The sequence below is a fragment of the Solanum dulcamara genome, chromosome 12, assembly GCF_947179165.1.
Source record: "Solanum dulcamara chromosome 12, daSolDulc1.2, whole genome shotgun sequence".
Taxonomy (NCBI): domain Eukaryota; kingdom Viridiplantae; phylum Streptophyta; class Magnoliopsida; order Solanales; family Solanaceae; genus Solanum; species Solanum dulcamara.
The window spans coordinates 9299243-9321569 of NC_077248.1; the positions used below are offsets into that span (position 1 = coordinate 9299243).

General features: G+C 34.2%; 1 protein-coding gene across 1 annotated transcript; it reads left to right on the forward strand.

Annotated features, from left to right (window-relative positions):
* Positions 1–6442: 6442 nt before the first annotated feature.
* Positions 6443–8485, forward strand: LOC129877749 (DELLA protein GAI-like). Its single transcript, XM_055953277.1, has one exon. The coding sequence runs from the start codon at positions 6491–6493 to the stop codon at positions 8006–8008; it is 1518 nt and encodes a 505-aa protein (XP_055809252.1). The 5' UTR covers positions 6443–6490; the 3' UTR covers positions 8009–8485.
* Positions 8486–22327: the final 13842 nt, after the last annotated feature.

Below are 22327 nucleotides of genomic sequence, written 5' to 3' on the forward strand. Positions count from 1 at the left end.
GTTTGTTGAAAAATAAACACATATTTTTATTTTAATATCTATATTAATTGGTATTTGTATTAATTGTTGAAAAATAATTTGATGAATAACTAATTATTGTAAAAAAACAAAATATTAAGGGATAATTTTAGATACTTCCTCTTACGTTTTGTTGCGATTCATTTTATCGGGCCGTGCAGACACCTACTCTAACACCTAAGTAGGAGAACTCTCAATCTCATACACAGAAATATAATGCGGAAGTTTAAGAAACTACAATTAATGGTCCAAAAGACTTATGAAGTCGCAATATATTAAATATATAAAAAAATTCCAAGGTTTATAACAAGGAACAATTTAACACTCCCAAGGATACTAGTCTAAACAGGTAAAAAGCTTATAAAGATTCAATATATAATAAAATAATAACACAGCTCCCACCATAAGAAAGAAAGAGTAGAAGATGTTGGAGGATCAATCTCGTGTTCAACTAAGAAACATCACTGACCCTGCAATCAGACTATGTCAAGTGGTATAGTAAGAGTAGTATCAGTACAAATAACACATACTGGTAGGCATCATCGGTCAACCTAATACCCACAGCATAATATAAAGAAATCTACAAAAAGAAAGCATGCTCTTAAGGAAATACACTCGTCAAACCTTTATGCACAAACTCTTATAATTCTTATTAACCTCATTAAAGTCGTGCAAGTCTAACTCTTATCCCTTCTAGTTGGTTCACTGCTAACTCTAAATTAGATCAAGGCCCAGCCTTTTTATCATATAGATGAGTTTTTGAACTACGAGCTCACTAACTTCGTCTAACCAGTCTACAATCCTAAATTTTTTGCACCAACACCTATCTCTAGAATAATTAACATTTCACTTGCAGGAGAGCAACATTAAGGGGGATTAAATTTCCTCTTTTAAATATATTGGCCCACTGTGTCGGGATCTAACCAGCTCTAGAGGCCTCGCCACAGCGGGATTCTTTATGCTAGGGAGGCCTGTCTGGAGACAGAATCTTCAAATTCTCTCTTAATCCCTCTTTTTCACATGTACCAACAGGACACGATCAATATCTGGCTCAAAGTCACTGATCTTACTAAACAACACATCAAATGTTCTATACGTGTTTACCCACGGCTTCATACCTACGATACAGACGCATCTAGCCACTATAACATAATTCGAACAGGCATATACAGAAGTACATTATCAATTTGCCATTTCAAGAGCAATATATAGTTTCATATGGTAAATCTCAAATACAACAGTTAACATGGTAACACCTAGACCTTCGGTCCTTTCATATCAATTATTACATAGGAAAGGCATGCTCAATTATAATCAGGTCAGTTTCCCTATCATAACCCATATAGTCAAGATCAATACATAGATGATAGTCACATAATGATTCTCTCATAGAACCCATACATAATAATTAGTATATGTCGGAACGTGACACCCGATCCAATATCATAATCACAAACAGAATCACAGTCTGCAACAAATAGTTCATATACTTGCAACAATCACTTAACATGTTCATTGCATGCAATTGATAACAAATAGTCATTTCATTAGTTTCATTCTATCTTTCCCTTCATTAATAATATTTCATCAAGTCTTTTTTATTCAAGGAAACACTTTTGGTGGAACAAGTTCAAATTATAGATTTCACGTTCTTAGAATTGTAGACCAATCACAACAATATATCAATCACACAACCACAATAATTAAATGCATGGTAAACATCACAGCATTCTCAATCACTATTAAGAGTCTCTTTATGATATAGACTAAACCATAACCTACAGACACGTGTAATCAAATAGGTTCATGGCATGAGATCTATCAACACTAAGTCATTCACATTCGTCATTTATTTCATGATTCACATTACTCAATTAATTCAAAGGAAATAATCAGTATGAACACACTTAATTATTTGTATAAATACATACTTCTATATACATCAATAGCCCATTATCCCCAAGTCTCAAGATCCCATTATGACCCAACTATTATCTATGCTTAATCTAATAAGAATCATTGGCCTTCTAAATAGTTTCATCAAGGTTATCATTCAAATATTGGACCTTTATCACTAGTCACATCATAATCATGACCCAACAATATGCATTCTCACTCTAAACAACAATTGACAATCATTTAACCATACAACCTTCAAGAAGGCAAGAAACCACCAGTCAATCTACATTATATTAAGTGTTGGAAACGAATTTATAGCTACTCAATTGAAAAAACCTACCCTACCTATACGCCAAGCAATTGTAAAAAGATTATAGCACGATCTCTGACTTTTGAAAGGAGAAACTATGGAGATGGGCTTGAAATCCATGGGTTGTAGCGTTCCTTGAGCTAGAATTTTCTTCTTCCCTTCTCTCCAAGCCTAGAGCAACTTTTGTGTAACACCCCTCAAAATTCTCCCTAAGATTCGGGCCTTCTTTGTATATATGTGGGGGCCATCATATTTATTTTGAAGTATGTGCTTGAGTTAAGGTGAGTCCCTGAGGAATTTAAGACCGTTGGGGGTGATGTGGGGTCATTGAGGACCCCTAGGACCGAGCTAAGTCCAAAAGATCCGTCGTGGTTAAGTTTAAGACGAGTTCATGTAAGGGTCGACTTTTAACGATCCTATCTTTTGAAAGACGTCAATCCGGGTGGACCACGACTTATCAAATTAAAGGTCGTCGAGTCTTCTTTCCAACGCCACCAAGAAAGTAAATTTTAGAGTTCGGAGTCAAAAGATATGACGATCCGAAGATGAACTAGCATGACAAGAATTTCATTTTTGGCCTGGATTGCAACTGCTGGGGAAATGGCCTTGGAGCTGTAAGGGCGCGACGCGCCACTATCGCGCCATAAACATGCCTCAGTAGTTTGGTCCTTGGCACGACGCGCCACTAAAAGTTGTGTAGGTTTTAAGCGTAATTGGCCTTGGCGCTGTAAGGGCGCGACGCGCCACTATCACGCCAAGGGCGTTTTAATCCTATTTTTGGAACTTTTGAGGAGGGGCAATTTGGGAACTTACCCAAATTATATATATGTAACCCTTGGTCTTTTGGGAACCCATTTGGCAGCCCCCACTCTCTCTCTAAAAAGCCCTAGGAGCTTTTCTCTCTCTCTTCTTCATCTTCTCCATTTCCAACAAAAAGAGTCCAAGAGCTTCAAGATTTGAGTCCCCCATTGAAGACCCAACATCAAGGTTTCTTCAAAGTCTTCAAATAAGGTATGTAAGGCTATCCAAAACATGGGCTAAGTTCACCCATGTGCCCTATTCTTGCTTGAGGTTAGATATTCATGAACAATAGAGTTCTTGGTATGGTGTGTGTCTATATGAACTTTGTCTCCTATTTATATAATGCTATATGTGTTGATGTTGTTGAGCCAAGAAGTCCTTAAATTCCTTCATGATTAGTATGAATTGATGGAGATGAATTGTTGTTATGTTTTGTTGACCTCTTTAGCCATGTGAATATATTGTTTAAGTCAATTTCCTTAAATGCGCTATTCTATTTGAATGGTTGAGTTGAAGTCATAGAGTTGTGTTAAATCTTGAGGAGACGTCATAAATGTTCATATAGAGGAGGCTTGATTGAGTTGATATGAGGAAGGAATTGGCAAGTGGACAAGGTCCTAAATGAGACTTGTCATTGTGCCTCAATTGAATTGCAAATGAGAACTAAGTTGATGAGGTGGTATTGTACCACATGAAACTAGCCGTGAGGGCTTGTTTGAGATGATTCGAGGAGTCTTATGAGCATAGAGTCATGGGAGAAGTATCGAGCACCGAAGCGGGTGAGAGTATAGTCCATACTCGAACCCAAAAAACTACGCCGCCAACATAGGTAGGGATGAAACCGTTAAAGTCGGATGCTTCCCGAGGGATTTGGAACCGTTAAAGTTGGATGCTTCCCGTGGGATCGAACCGTTAAAGTCGGATGTTTCCCATTTGTATTGTCCTGAAATGATAGGACTTGACTAATCGATAATGCTCATGATTAGAGAGGTGTTCATACCCTGGCAAGGTATGGACGGTCGTGGCAACAATGTCGGATTGTTGTACTATCACCGGCTCATAGGTGATGGTTGTCGGTTAAGAGAAACTCCCATTTAGGCTTCGTTAGTGCTCTGAGTCAATTGAGTTAAGTGGCTTATGAGTTAGTCCTGTCTAAACTATTCTTGTTGGACTTAGGACATTGAGTGAGTTGTGATGTATACATGTATGAGTTGAGGTCGTGAGTTGATATTGATGTTTTCTTAATGTGGTTTTATCCGGCCATTTTACATACTCGTACATTTCATGTACTGATGCCATTTGGCCTGCATCATTTCATGATGCAGAGACAGGTACTAGAGATCATCAACCGGTGCTCCGTTGAAGATCCACATACACTTCCAGCCAGTCGGTGAGTTCTCCTAGTTCTCGGAGGATATTGGGCCTTCTCGTACAGTTTTGTTGTCTCTTCTTTTATTTAGATTGTTGGTAGCCATAGGCTTGTCATTGACACCTTTTTGATTTGAATAGAGGCTTCATAGACTGGAGTGTGGGGAGGATTAAACTGTTATCTTGAGGAGTCTTAACTTACTATTCTTGTTGGGTTGTAAATGTTTAGCCTTCGGCCCTTATAGTATGAAAAGTATTTCACTAATTGAGTTCCGCTAAGAGAATGTGAATGAACGAATGAGCGACTGGACCAGGTGGTTCGCTCGGAGGTCGAAAATGGCCTTCGGATGCCGGTTACGTCTAGGGTACCCTTCCGGGGCGTGACATTTTGGGAGGTTTCTAGGGTAACCAACATCTATTAAGGCACTTAAGGAAATAAGGAGATAATAAAAATACGCCACTTTCTGAATATGTCCCGTCGAATCTCGCTCTGGCGGCCTAATCCCGCCACAGCGGCGTAGCACTGATAGTGCTCGGTAAAATGGGCATGACTTTTTACTCAAACTCCAAATGAGGCAAACTCGGTGGCGTTGGAAAGAAAACCCATAGACCTTTAATTTGATAGGTCATGGGCAACCTAATTCATTATAGGCTGAGAGGTATGGTCATTTGAAGTTGACCCTAGTTTAAACTCAAGTCCGAAATTAAATCAGAAAAACACTTTCAACTTAACTTTGAGATGGGAGCATTGTACGATCTTAATTCACAACTAATGCACTCACATACCAAGGAATTAATCATAATCTTATGACGAATGAGATTCGTATATTTTTATCACAGATATTTTTAGTAATGACGGGTTAGATCGTTACACGTTTGACTTTATAACATTGACTTCCTCTTACATTTGACTTTATTTTTTTATTATTTTTTTCATTTTATTCGAAAATCAAAGTGTGGACATAAAATTTTCAAATACAACTTCAAATTGTATTTGTAATTTGAATAACAATGAAAACTTTATTTTCATTTTCACTTTGTTTACTTTTATAATTTTTAAAAAATATAAAATAACCCTATTTAAATTCTATTTTATGTTTAAATCATATATCATGTTTTCTTAAAAATACATTCAAAATCTAAACATTTATTGTAAAAAGTATGGTCAACTCAGCTGCGATTTTAAATTTTTTAAATAAAGTTTAAAAAAATAATGGTCAAACGACCACTAAAAATCTGACATATTGTTTCTTTTTCTAGATAAGAGAAATACAAATAAATTAAAATTAAATCAACTTTCCCAACGAACTTTTAAACACCACCAACAACAAACAACTCTTATCTTTTCAATCTTATACAAATAAATACATTTTTTGTAAAAAGCTTTAATCTTATATGTGCTTTGCGAAAGATCTGACCTGTTTCCTTCATGTTTGAAGGAAGTGTTGCCGGAAAATATTGGATCACCAAAATAATCAAGCCACCGAAGAAAATGATTGGGTGATACAAATAATAATATACAATTATAAAATACACGATTCCTTTTTCTTTTTTTCTACTTGGAATGAGTCTCTCTCTAGAGATTGTGTGTTACTTGTGTTTAGTAATTTAATTGTAATGTTGTCCATAAAGAATTTGCAAAAATAATTAATTTGGATAGGATTAACTAACTTGACGTGTTTTTTAATATAGAAAAGAGATAGATTTGTCAAATTGTATTTTATTTACATTGATGAAATATAGACTAAAAGAATTGTTATAAAAAAAAAAGGAATGTTGGGGTAATATTGTAGAAAAGTTAGTGTGATAAAATCAAACGTAAAGGGAGATCTTCAAAATTATTTCAATTATTAAATAAAAATTTAAAAGTAATCTGCAAGAATAAATATTTATTTTTAGGATAAGAACAAATAAAAATTGAGTTTAAAGGAGTGTAATCGATCTTTACACGTATGAAATGAATGCGAAATCTCTCCGAAATGACCAAAAAGAAAAGAATACATAAAAAATGTTGACTATGTCACGAGTCAACACTTTAGTTGTTTTAGGGAAGAAGGAAGGTAATAACTCCAGCAATTTATCAACAACCAAAAAATGAGTTCAGGAGAGATGTCCATGGATACAGTTATGGAAGATGAAGATTCCTTTGTTTCTAATACAAATGCAGTCATCTACGCTGCTTCTGATATTTCAGGCTGGACCCACAGTTTGATCTCAGATAACAATATTACTAATTCATCGTCTTCTACTAGTGTAGACGACCGCCACCACCACCAGCAGATTTCTACTGCTGCCGGTGGTGACGGTGATTCAATGAATGTATCATCAAGTGCATCTTCCAGCTGGTTCAAGAATAATAAGGAAATTGATGATCAGCGACAGATTAGGATATTTAATGTTGATTTCAGGGCACTTTCCAATAGATCTTATTTTCGTAGCCCTTTATTGGCGGATACTGGTCGGACAGTGAACGAAGAAAGTAGAGTTAGGCTTGTGAATACGTTGATGGCTTGTGCCAAGGCGATCCAAGAGAACAACCTAAGTCTAGCGGATGTACTAATCAGTGAACTAAGGAGATTTACAGTTTCACAAATTGGAGGAGCAATGAAGAAAGAGGCCACTTATTTTGCAGAAGCTTTTTATCAGAAGATTTACAGAACGAATCCACAAGATTTTGTTGAATCATCCTATTCCAAGGAAAAACTCTTACATATAAGCTTCTACGGCAGCTGCCCCTTACTCAAATTCGCCCACTTCACTGCCAATCTATCCATTTTGGAGGCCTTCGCCGATTCCAAGAGAATACATGTAATTGATTTCAGCTTGAATCAAGGTCTGCAATGGTCGGCACTTCTGCAGGCTCTCACTTTGCGTCCTGGCGGTCCCCCTGCTTTTCGGCTCACAGGAATTGGTGGCCACTCCCAGCCTGATGACAGTAGCGATGCCTTAGAGGAAGTTGGTTTTAAGCTCGCCCAATTTGCAGAGTCAATTGGTGTAGAATTTGAATTCCAAGGATTCATGGCCCATACTTTAGCTGATCTTGAAGCACCAATGCTGAATATTAGACCCAGTAATGTGGAAGCAGTGGCTGTGAACTCTGTTTTCAAGCTTCACCGCCTGTTTTCCATTCCAGGATCAATTGAGAAAGTGCTGGATTTAATAAAACAAATAGAGCCGAAGATTGTGACCATCGCCGAACGAGAAGTGAATCACAATGAGAGTGTCTTTATGAACAGAATTAACGAAGCATGGCATCACTATGCAACAATATTTGATATACTGGAGAACTCAGACTTGATTAATCCCAATACTCTAGACTTGGAGATGGCGGAGCAGTCCCTAGGGCGGGAGATCTATAATTTGGTGGCTTGCGAAGGGACTAAGCGAGTTGTGAGACACGAGACGTTGGGTCAATGGCGAGTGAGGTTTAACTCTGCAAGGTTCAACCTGGTTCCCCTGAGTTCAAATACGTACAGACAGGCAGACATGTTATTGGCCTTGTTCATAAACGGAAAGATATACAGAGTAGAAGAAAAGGATGGGTATCTTATGTTGAGTTGGCATAGTCGCCCGCTCATCACCATATCTGCTTGGCGCGGCTATGTCGCCTAGTCTAGGGAGTCAGTCAATGGGTGAGGTTGCTCAACACCCGTCCTGGAAAAGCTTGACACTCTGAGGAGGTTGCTCTGCAGCTCTCCTGCTTTTATATGCTTCTTTAAATGTTTACAGGTATATGTATCAGACAATCCAAATTGATAACCTTTGTAAGATTGCTCTTTTCTTCGACCTCACTGTTGTTGAGAGGATCTCCACAGTAGCCATTAAATTCGATAACGCGATGGGCACAAAAAAGGAAAAAGAGACGGTGAGCGAAAAGCTTTTGTTGTAGCTGATCTAGAAACATTAATAACCGATGAGTAAGATTTGGATATACTCTACTCTACTCTAGCCATACCTACACTTGTTATGGGATTAGACTTGTTATTTTTGTTGAGGGTAGCACCTGGATGTTACTCCTTTATGTCATATTCAAAACTTGTAATATGATTGTGCATGTAACACTATTTTCTATATTTAAGTTTTTTCTTAGATCACTCATGTTATTTTCATTGTAAATCTTGGCTATTTTATAGCCATGAGAAAAAGGATAATTAGTTGGCAACTTGCTTAGTGGAACATCCACTTTGGCCAACTTTCATCCATTTTGGCCAACTTTCAAAACACTCCCCCTGGATGTCCATGTGTAATAAAAAAAACTTTACAACAAACAATATACATAGTTATCCTGAACACTCATAGATGTTGTGTCTCGTTAAAACCTTACTAGAAAAAACTAGTGGAAAAAAGCCTAGTGATGAAAAAAAAGTACATACATCTGGTAATACGTCTTGATTGCTGCCTCATTAAAAACCTTACCAGGAAAAACTCAGTGGGACAAAACCTTGGTTAATAAAAAAAGAGTACAACGCGTATTTTACTCCCCTTTATGAAAACTTCATTTGATATTTTGGAGACGACGCATTCCAATTTTGTATCTCATTTTCTCAAAAGTTGAAGTTGGCAATGCCTTGGTAAACATATTTGCTAAATTATCACTTGAACTAACTTGTTGGACATCTATTTCACCCTTTTTTTGAAGATCATGAGTAAAAAAGAATTTTGGTGAAATATGTTTTGTTCTATCTCCTTTGATGTATCCTCCCTTCAGTTGAACTACACATGCAGCATTGTCTTCATACAATATTGTTGGAACGTCTATTTTCAAAGAAAGGTCACATGTTTCTTGAATGTATTGAGTTATTGATCTTAACCAAACGCATTCTCGACTTTCTTCATGGATGACTATTATTTCTGCATGATTTGAGGAAGTGGAAACCATAGTTTGCTTTGCTCAACGCCATGATATAGTTGTACCACCACATGTAAATAAATAGTATGTATGCAATCGACCTTTGTAGGGATCAGACAAATATCTTGCATCTGCGTAACCAATTAATTATGACGTAGATTCATTTGAGTAAAACAATTTCATATTAATGGTCCCTCTGAGATATCTGAATATATGCTTAATTCTATTCGGGTGTCTTCGTGTTGGAGAAGAATTAAATCTTGATAACAAGCTTACAGAGAAAGCTATATCTGGTCTAGAATTATTGGCAAGATACATTAATACACCAATTGCACTAAGATATGGTATTTCAGCACCAATAATCTCTTCATCATTTTCATGAGGTCGAAACGGATCTGTATTAATATGAAGAGATCTCACAACCATTGGGGTACTTAATGGATGTGATTTATCCATATAAAACCTCTTTAAAATATTTTCAGTATATGTTGACTGATATACAAATATCTCATTTGTAAAATGTTCAATTTGTACACCAAGACAAAATTTGGCTTTCCGAGGTCTTTTATTTCAAACTCCTTTTTTAGACATTTTACTACCTTTGCAAGTTCTTGCAGAGTTTCAGTAATATTTAAATCATCAACATATACTGCTATTATGAAAAATTCAGATCCATACCTTTTCATAAAGACACAAGGGCAAATTAAATCATTTTTATATCTTTCTTTTAGCAAATATTCGCTAAGACGATTGTACCACATGCGTCTTGATTGTTTCAACCCGTATAAGAATTTTTGAAGCTTTATTGAGCAAGTTTCTCGAGAATTCTTGTATGCTTCAGACACTTTGAACCCTTCGGGAATTTTCATAAAAATGTCATGGTTCAATGAGCCATATAAATAAGCAGTGACCATGTCCATTAAGTGCATTTCAAGTTTTTCATGAACTGTCAAATTCATTAGATACCTGAAGGTAATTGCATCCATCACAGGAGAATTTGTTTCCATATAGTCAATGTCAGGCCTTTGCAAAAAACTTTGGGCTACAAGTCGTGCTTTATATCTTACAACTTCACTTTTTTCATTTCGTTTACGCACAAAAATCCATTTGTACCCTATTGGTTTGACACCTTCAGGTGTTTAGATTATTGATCCAAAAATTTTACGTTTTTCAAGTGAAGTTAACTCTACTTGAATTGTATCCTTTTATTTTGGCCAATCATTTTTCTGTCTACATTCATCGACAGATTTTGGTTCAAAATCTTTATCTTGTTGCATTATTTCAATGGCAACATTATAAGTAAAAATATTATCGACCACAATATCTTTTCGGTTCCACCGTTTTTCTGTCGAGACATAATTTATTGAGATTTTTTCTTTCTCATTATTTTTAGGTACTTGGACCTCCTCGGTGGTATCATCATTTGTTGTGTCTCTAGGCTCTTCTTGAGCAATTGCCCTCAAATTATGATTATCTTGATCATTTATTCCTTTTTCTTTTCGAGAATTTTTATCTTTGGAACAAATTGGTCTTCCACGTTTTAACCATGCCCTAGACTCATTTGCCTGAACAAGTTGTCCTACCGGGAGATCAACTCGAACTTGAGCATTAGCAACTGAGATATGTGATTTAATAACCCGTGGAAGGTTAGTAAATGCATCCGGCAGTTGATTTGCAATATTCTGCAAATGAATCATCTTTTATAGTTGTTGCTCATATTGATTTGTTCGAGGATCTAAATGAGATAGTGATAATAAATTTCAATCTATCTTATTTTCCAATTGCTTATGTTCTCCCCCTAATGTTGGGTATACTGATTCATCAAAATGACAATCAACGAATCTTGCCGTGAATAAATCTCCAGTCATATATTCCAAATATTTTATAATAGAAGGAGATTAATATCCAACATATATTCCCAACCTTCTTTAGGGACCCATCTTTGTGCGGTACGGTGGAGCAATTGAGACATATACCACACACTCAAATATTCTAAGATGGGATATATTTGGCTCCCTTCCAAAAACCAACTGTAATGGGGAAATTCATGAAAATTTGTTGGTTTTATACGCACAAATGTTGTTGCATGCAAAATAGCATGCCCCCATACCGAAAGAGAAAGTTTTGTCCTCATTAGCAATGGTCTAGTTATCAATTGGAGGCGTTTAATCAATGATTCTGCTAGACCATTTTGAGTATGAACATAAGCGAACAGATGTTTAACTTTTATTCCAACCGATATATAATAATCATTAAAAGATTGAGATGTAAATTCACCAGCATTATCAAGACGAATTGTCTTTATTGCATAATCTGGAAATTGTGCTCTTAACATTATAATTTGAGCTAACAATCTTGCAAAAGCCATGTTGCGAGTTGATAATAAGCACACATGTGACCATCTTGTAGATGCATCTATCAAGACCATATAATATTCAAATGGTCCACATAAATGATGAATTGACCCACATATATCACCCTGTATACATTTCAGAAACGTAGAGGATTCAATCTCAACCTTAGTTGTTGATGGTTTAATAATCAGTTTTCCTTGAGAACAAGCAATACAAGAGAATTCCTTAGATTGGAGAATTTTTTGATTCTTCAAAGTGTGTCAATGTGAATTCTCAATAATTTTGTGCATCATATTATAACTGGGATGGCCCAATCGGTCATGCCAAATAATAAAATCATTAGAATCAGTAAATCTTTTGTTTATTATGGCATATGATTCAACAGTACCAATATTTGTATGGTACAATCTAGAAGAAAGTGCAGGTAATTTTTCGGGCATAATTTTCTTCTCTGTATTCATTGTAGTAATATAAAGGTATTCAATCTTTCCTTCATTTGCAGTCTCAATATGATAATTATTTTGGCGAATAACCTTGAAACTTAACAGATTTCTTCGAGACTTACTACAATACAATGCATTATTAATTATCAATATCGTTCCTCCACGTAGTAATAAGACCGCTCTTCCAAGCCTTCAATTAATTTTGTACTACCAAATATTGTATTGACATAGGCCTTTTTCATAATTAAATGACAGAAATATTTCTTTTCTTTTAATATCATATATGTTGTATCACTATCCAAAAGACACATAATTCCATTACTCATCTTGGATCCAATTGAAGACTGAAAATTTATTTATCTTCATAAAATAAAAATACATTATAAGAGATAAATAAGTAACAATATTGTTAGAAAAACATAAGTCTTTTTTTCTTCTTTTCTTTTAAATAGATAAATGTAAAAATATGATAATCAAAAATACATAAAAACGACAACATATTGTAAATCATATAAACAAATTAAACATCAATTATAATCCCTAAAAAAATCTTCAACCTCCAAATGAGTAATATCATTGAGGTCGTTAAAATCGTCATTCTTCAAAGCTAGATTTGCTTTAATATTATCATTATGTGAAGGTCTTGACTCAACTTATTTTCAAACGCCAAGTGTGACTCTATCCGAACATTAGAAGAAGAGGCATCACCTCTATTTGCCTTTCCTTTGAAGGAATTTTGATAAAGCCTTACAAAATGCTCAGGCATCCGACATTCATTTTTCCAGTGACCTTTCATGCTACAATGATGATAGTTACTTCTTGAAGGGCCACTTTGAGAACTCATATTATTCTCTCTTTTATGTTGACCATTACCACGCCAATTATTATATCGTCTTCTGTCATTGTCACGTCCACACACATTATTGTGGCCTTGATTTTTATTTTATCTTCTTTCAGACTGGCTATGTGCTTCTACCACATTTGCTTCCGGTAACGGAGCAGTTCTAGTGGAACGGGCTTCATAATTTTTCATTAAAAGAGCATTATGTTGCTCAGCCACCAGAAGGCATGAGATTAATTCAGAGTATTTTTGAAAACCTTTTTCATGGTATTGATGTTGTAATATCACATTAGATGTATGAAAAATAGTTAGTGTCTTTTCCAACATGTCCTCATCATTTATAGTTAGCCCACATAATTTTAATTAAGAAGTTATTCTAAATACAGCAGAATTATACTCAATTATAGTTTTTAAATTCTTGAAACTGTAAGTGCATCCATTCATAACGAGCACGTGACAATACTGTTGCCCTGAGGTGGTCATACCTCATTTTTAAATCTATCCACAATTTAAGTGGATCTTTCACTGTCAAGTATTCAACCTTCAGGCTTTCATATAGATGATGACGAAGGAAAATCATAGTTTTCGCTTTATGCTAACTTGATGTTTTATTTTCTTTGATTATAGCATCACCAAGACCCTTAGCGGTAAAGTGAATTTCAACATCAAGTACCATGACAAATAATTTTTGCCAGAAATATCAAGTGCCACAAACTCTAATTTTGACAAGTTTGACATGATGAAAATTAATTTAAAAATAACAAAGACAACTAAAATTAAATTTCCTTAGTAGATATAAATAGAAGTTAATTTTTTTGAAAAAAATTAGAGCTTTGTGTTGATAACGTGTTATCAAATAAACTAACTTAACAAAATAAGGAGGAGAGAGTAAGAGAAAAATGAGGACCAGAAGAGAGAAATAGTATCTATGTATATTTTCATTGTAAATCTTGGCTATTTTATAGCCATGAGAAAAGGGATAATTAGTTGGCAACTTGCTTAATGAAACATCTACTTTGGCCAACTGTCATCCATTTTGGCCAACTTTCAAAACATATATATTAATTGGTATTTGTATTAATTGTTGAAAACTGATTTGATGAATAACTAATTATTGTAAAAAAACAAAATATTAAGGGATAATTTTAGATATTTCCTCTTACGTTTTGTCGCGATTTAATTCATCGGACCGAGCGAGCACCTACTCTAACACCTAAGTAGGAGAACCCTCAATCTCATCAACATAAATATAATGCGGAAGTTTAAAAAACTACAATTAATGGTCCAAAAGACTTATAAAGTCGCAATATATTAAATATATAAAAAAAAAATCAAGGTTTATAACAAGGAACAATTTAACACTCCCAAGGATACTAGTCTAAACAGGTAAAAAGCTTATAAAGATTCAATATATAATAAAATAATGACACAGCTCCCACCATAAGAAAGAAAGAGTAGAAGCTGTTGGAGGATCAATCTCGTCTTCAACTAAGAAACATCACTGACCCTGCAATCAGACTATGCCAAGTGGCATAGTAAGAGTAGTATCAGTACAAATAACACGTACTGGTAAGTATCATTGGTCAACCTAATACCCACCGCATAATATAAAGAAATCAACAAGAAGAAAACATGTTCTTTAGGAAATACACTCGCTAAACCTTTATGCATAAACTCTTATAATTCTCATTAACCTCATTAAAATCGTTCAAGCCTAACGTTTATCCCTTCTACTTGGTTCACTGCTAACTCTAAATTAGATCAAGGCCTAGCCTTTTTATTACATAGATGAGTTTCTGAACTACGACCTCACTAACTTCGTCTAACTAGTCTAGTTTCCTAAAACTTTCGCACCAACACCTAACCCTAGAATAATTAACATTTCACTTGCAGGAGGGCAATATTAAGGGGGATTAAAGTTCATCTTCTAAATATACAGGCCCGTTGTGACGGGATCTAACCATCTCTAGCGGCCTCGCCACAGCGGGATTCTTTCCGCTAGGGTGGCTTGTCCGAAGACAGAATCTTTGAATTCTCTCTCAATCCCTCTTTTTAAAATATACCAACAGGACACCATCAATATCTAACTCTAAGTCACTAACCTTACTAAATCACATATCAAATGCTCTCTACTTGTTTACCCACGGTTTCATACCTACCATACAGACATATCTAGCCACCATAACATAATTCGAACAGGCATATACAGAAGCACATTATCAATTTGTCATTTCAAGAGAAATATATAGTTTCATAGGGTAAATCTCAAATACAACAGTCAACATGGTAACACTTGGACCTTCGGTCCTTTCATATCAATTATTAGATAGGAAGGGAATGCTCAATTATAATTAGGTCAGTTTCTCTATCATAACACACATAGTCAAGATCAATTCACAGATGATAGTCACATAATGATTCTCTCATAGAACCCATACCTAATAGTTAGTATATGTTGGAATGTGACACCCGATCCAGTATCATAATCACATACAGAATCATAGTATGCAACAAACAGTTCACATACTTGCAACAATCAATTAACATGTTCATTGCATGTAATTGATAATAAATAGTTATTTCATTAGTTTTATTCTATCTTTTCCTTCATTAACAATATTTTTATCACGACCCAACTCCGTAGGCCGTGATTGGTGCCCGAGCTGGACACTCGTATATACACCTATGAACTATATGATCAATCCATAACTAAACATAATATGGAACCTATAAAGACCCACAACCTAGTCTCAGAATTGTCGCATGAATATATATATATATATATCAGGAAACCTATCTTTTGAGGAGTCACAACTATCAACGGGTAACACAGTACATAAGCCGACGAAGCTGTCATGGCATGTGGAAACATCCCACTACATATATATACACAAGCCGATAAGGCTGCCACTACACACAATATCTCAAAATATACATATACATACAAGCCGACAAGGCTGCCACTACGTACGGGAACGTCCCAAAATAAGTCATGCTAACACAATCGAACAACATCCATACACAACCCACACATATGTCTACATACCTCTTAAGAGTATTAACAGTAGTATATAACGGGATAGGGCCCCGTCGTATCCCTGGATAACCAAATATATTCATCAAAAGGATATGTACCAAATGTTTAGGCTCTAGGACAATGGAGCACTCCAAAATAGCTGAATGGATATCCTAAGCTGGCGGATCCCCAAAACGAATATTTGTACTTGTGGGCATAAAACACAGCCCCCCCCCAAATAAGGGGGTCAGTACAGGAAATGTACTGAGTATATAAAACATGAAATACAATAAGAAAGATCATAACTGAAGTAGAGAGTTCAGGAGACAAGTATGATAATCAGGAACTCACTATACATGTGCCTTACTGAACAAATCATGCATATCATTGTCATATATCGTACCCAGCCAATTATGGGACTCGGTGCCATAATTATATCACCATATTATCATATCATCATATACATATACCGTACCTAACCCTCTGATAAGGGATTAGGTGAATAAAGTCGTGTACACATATACCGTACTCGACCCATCATGAAACTCGGTGAATGATGTAGCAAAAATGTGCATGATAACATACCCGGCCCAGGACTCGATGAGAGATATAATGACAGTATGCACGAGTAGAGTAATGAGTAACCATATGCATTTAGATTATCATTTGAAACTCAATAGATAAGTAGGCTAACTAATACTTAAGTATCAAGGCGATAGTCATGTTCAGTACTCTTTGAATGTCATTATAAACTATATTAAATAAAGCCTTAGGGATCATAGACACATATCAAGATAACGCGAAACAACTTATGAAAGTTAAGGACATTAATCATTATAGAGTCTTTAAGAATAGGGACTTTCACATACCAACTATTGTCCAACGTATAGAAGACTCAAGGGCAGTAGCTCAACTACTTTAAGAGTTTTAACGTCAAGAAGTGAATAAAAACCATGAATCATATTCGGAACCTATGAATGGAATTACTCCAAAGCTCATATCATATACCACTTATATTTAAGATATGCCAAAAGAAAGAAGAGATAGCTTTACATACATGTTATAGATCAACCGTAACCAAGCTTGCTTCGTTGCCCTGTTAGCCTATTTAATACGAAAGTAACACTATTGTTAATAAATTACGACTTTCCAGCTTATAAATCTACAACCGATCACTTATAGGAATCATTTCTTAGTTCATACTTCTCGATTAGTATTTTGATTGGTTAAGAACTTAACGAAAATTGGGCAGCACTTCCTCTATATAACTCGCCTAACCCAAACTTCCAATTAATCTCTGATTAGCACAGCAACACCAATAACAACGATAACAACCCAATAACCTCTCCTAACCCTTTTTCAATTCAAATCATTAACATTTAAGATTTTACACCAAACAGATTAGCATACGCTTCTTATACGATATTTTATACACTTGCTTTCTTTCGAATTTATGAGCCATATCAACAACAACATGATAACAACATCGACCACCATCCACATACAATAAAAATACTTCAATATTATTTTAATACAAGTTCTAAATAGCCCACCAAAACTACGATATCAAAATACGAGTTTTGATCTTTACTTCACAAAATTACAAACACACAGAAAAGGGCATAATATTGTTGTGAACAACAACACCTATACTTATCTATAACTATATTCCCAGCCCTTCAACCTAAACAAATTACCTTCAAATACAATACCATAATAGTGACAACATTAATCAAATTTTAATCCAATTAGAACAACTCTAATTTTGTCCATTTACAACGCCAACAATAATCATGTTATTTCTTACTTCCAATTTCACTTAATACAAATTAATCTCTTCATCACAACATTATTAACTTCAATTGTACCATAAGAAAAAGAAATATTACCTCAAACAAGTTAGGACAGATCCTACAATTACTTGCACCAATTGCACCACTTCTTCTTTCTCAATTTAAATTCTAATATTGCTGCCCCCTTGGAACATTTAGAACACTTTTATGGAATTAAAATTCCCTTTCTTTCACCATATTGGAGCTGGTCGTGAGCTTATTACCATGGTTGTTCTTAAATTTTTTTCAAGAAGTTGTGATGAAGAAGATGAATTGTGAAAATGATTATGTGCTGTGCTTTGTCATCAGTTAGTACATATATATGCTATCAGTCCTTAAGACATGTGTCCAACCACAATGACATATGTCCCACTATGGCATGGACCAATCAGATTTGGCCATGTTGTAGTGGGGTCCATTTAGCACTCCAATTAACTTAACTAATTATAAATCCCCACTTAATAATCTAATCATGGTTAGTTAATCTCTAATCTCCACTAATATTTCCACACTAATTGTAATTAATTAGCAGATCGTGCACTTATTAAAAATCGAGATTAAAAAGTCTCTATCTCATATCTCAAAATGATCTTGTCCTTAAACTTATCTCGATTAGCTTAAAATATTCCAATGTACAAAAATACAGAATATAATAATTTCATCAAGTCTTCTTTATTCAAAGAATCACTTTTGGTGGAACAAGTTCAAATTATAGATTTTACGATCTTAGAATTATAGACCAATCACAATAATATATCAATTACCCAACCACAATAATTAAATGCATGGTAAACATCACAACATTACTCAATCACTATTAAGAGTCTCTTTATGATATAGATTGAACCATAACCTACAGCCATGTGTAATCAAATAGATTCATGGTATGAGATCTATCAACACTAAGTCATTCACATTTTCCCTTTATTTCATGATTCGCATTACTCAATTAATTTATAGGAAATAATCAGTACGAAAACACATAATTACAACAACAACAACAACAACAACAACAACCCAGTGAAATCCCACATCATGGGGTCTAGGGAGGGTAGAGTGTACGCAGACCTGACTCCTACCAATGTAGAACGGCTATTTCCGAAAGACCCTCAGCTCAATAAAAGACATAAAAAGGGGGTCAGATAAGATTAAGAAATTCAAAGCGCTATAGGAAAATAAATAACGAAGGCATCACAGATAAAATAGAGTAATCACAAGTATTGAAAGTAATAAATAGTAACAGAAATAGCAGAAATAAGAGCATAGGGAATTGTAATGTGCTAATGCGCCTACGAATAGGGAAGAATAACGAGACTATGTACTAGCTTTCTACCCTAATGTGTGCCCTCCACACCCTCCTATCCAGGGTCATGTCCTCGGTAAGTCATAAATGCGTCATGTCCTGTCTGATCACCTCTCCCCAATATTTCTTCAGCCTACTCCTACCTCTTCTGAAACCATCTATGGCCAGCCTCTCACATCTCCGCACTGGTGCATCTGGGACTCTCCTCTTCATATGTCCAAACCATCTCAGTCGCGTTTCCCGCATCTTGTCTTCCACCGAGGCCACTCCTACCTTTTCTCGAATAACCTCATTTCTAATCTTGTTACTCCTGGTATGCCCACACATCCATCTCAACATTCTCATCTCGGCAACCTTCATCTTTTGCACGTGAGAGACCTTAACTGTCCAACACTCCGCCCCATATAATATAGCTGGTCTAACGACCACTTTGAAGAACTTGCCCTTAAATTATGGTGGCACCTTCTTGTCACATAACACACCGGAGGTGAGCCTCCATTTCATCCATCCTACCCCAATACGGTGTGTGACATCCTCGTCGATCTCTCTGCTGTCTTGCATGATAGAACCAAGGTACTTAAAACTACTTCTCTTTTGGATGGCTTGGTCCCCGAGCCTAACTTCCGCGCCAACCTCTTGAGGTGTCTCACTGAACTTACACTCTAGGTACTCTGTCTTGGTCCTACTCAGCTTAAACCCCTTAGACTCTAAGGTGCGTCTCCAATCTTCCAGCTTAGCGTTAACTCCGCTACGAGTCTCATCGATGAGGACTATGTCATCCGCAAAAAGCATACACCATGGCACCTCACCTTGAATTTGTCGCGTCAATCCATCCATCACCAAGGCAAATAGGAACGGGCTAAGAGCTGATCCTTGATGCAACCCCATCATAACTGGGAAGTGTTCTGAGTCCCCTCCTACTGTCCTTACCCTAGTTTTGGCACCCTCGTACATGTCCTTGATCACCCTTATGTACGCTACAGGTACACCTTTAGCCTCCAAACATCTCCATAGTATCTCTCGTGGGACTTTATCGTAAGCCTTTTCCAAGTCGATGAACACCATATGCAAGTCTCTCTTCCTCTCCCTATATTGCTCCATTAGTCTCCTCATAAGGTGGATGGCTTCTGTAGTTGAGCGTCCCGGCATAAATCCAAACTGGTTCTCCGAAATAGATGTTATACCCCATTTTAACTCGATGTCAAACGGTGTACAACATATTGATGATTCCTAAATTATTTAATTTTAAGAAGTCGCCACCTAATTATTTTTAAGGTAAATTAGGATACCTAAATAATTAACTTATTCAATGCTAAAAAATGATCTCCGATTAGTGGTCTACTTAGCTTATGAGATTCTAGATAAGGGTTCTAGTTATCCTAAAGAGAAGGGGTTAGGCATCCTTCAAGATTCGTTAAAAACGATTACCGGCCAAACTTAGGTTAAATGATTAAAATTATAAAAAAAAGTTGCTCAAAAGTTTTGAAAATAAAGCTTAGTAACTAAGTGAGTGTTTAAATGCGATATATATATATATATTTTAATAACTAAGCCTTAAAGAAAAATATTGATTTCTTTTATTATGATGAACCATTTTAATTAAAGTTTCACAAATCTAAATATCCATATAATGTTAGCTATTGCATTAGTGAGAACACAACGACAATAATAATAATAATATGATAAATAATAATAATAATAATAATAATAATAACAACAATAATAATAATAATAATAGAAATAATAATATTAATAACGGCAGTAAATAATAATAATAATAATAATAATGATGATGATGATAATAATAATAATGATAGTAACACTAAATAATACTAATAACGATAATAATAATAATAATAATAATAAAAATACTAATGATAATAATGATAACGAATTTAATACTAATAATACTAATAAAGATAACGATAATAATATTAATAATAATAATAGTAAAATAAAATACTACGAATAATAATAGTAACGATAATAATAATAATAACAGTAAATAAAAATACTACTAGTACTATTAGTACTACTACTAATAATAATGATGAAGAAAATAATAATAATAATAATAATAATAATAATAATAATAGTAAATAGAAATACTTCTAATACTAATGATAATGATAATAATAATAATAATAATAATTGTAATAACAATAATGACAATAATAACAGTAAACAAAATACCCTAATAATAATGATAGTAATAAAAACGAAAATAATAATAATAATAATAATACTAACAGTAAAATAAAATACAACTACAACTCATAACAACCACAACAACAATAATAGTAATAATAATAATAGTAAATAAACTATACTAGTATAATAATGATAATAATAAAAACAAAAATAATAATAATAATAATAATAATAAGTAAATAATAATAATAATAATACATATAATAACATAATAATAATAATGGTAACATTAATAATAATAATAGCAGTAAACAAAATGTACTAATAATAATGATAATAATAATTACGAAAATATTAATGATAGTAATAAACTAATAATAATAATGCTAACAGTAAATAAAATACTAATAATAATAATAATAATAATAATAATAAAAACGGTAATAATAAAAATATATACTACTACTACTACTAATAATAATAATAATAATAATAACCAAAATAATAATAACAATAACAATAATAATATTAATAATAATAATAGTAATACTAACAGAAAAATAAACATTCTACTGCTTCTCTTAATAATATTAATAATGAAAATAATAATATTAATATGAATAACGAAAATAATAATAATAATAATAATAATAATAATAATAATAGTAATACTAACAGAAAAATAAACATACTACTACTTCTATTAATAATATTGACAGCGAAAATAATAATAATAATAGTAATAACAGAAAATAAAATATACTAATAATAATAATAGCAATAATAATTAAAATAACAATAATGACGACATCAAATAAACAGACACTGATAATAAGAATAATGATAACAATAATAATAAATGCTGAAAAATATAAACAGCCCGGATTGACACTGAATATGACAATCTTATTCGTTTGCTATTTTAAAAGATCTAGGATATCGACTCCATGTGAGGGTAGGATGATTATATCGAGTCTCAGATCAAGACTCCATTTTTGCTCCAGGATTGTTCATGCAAACAAGAAAAATAATGACGAAATTAGCAAGATAATAATTTAGGATAACCTTTTATGATAATAACAATCAAAAATAAAAGAAGAACGGAGTAAATATTACCTGTTGCTGGGCAGTGAACGGAAAGA

Coding starts and splice junctions, on each gene's coding strand:
- LOC129877749 (XM_055953277.1), top strand. CDS start 6,491: ATGAGTTCAGGAGAGATGTCCATGGATACAGTTATGGAAGATGAAGAT.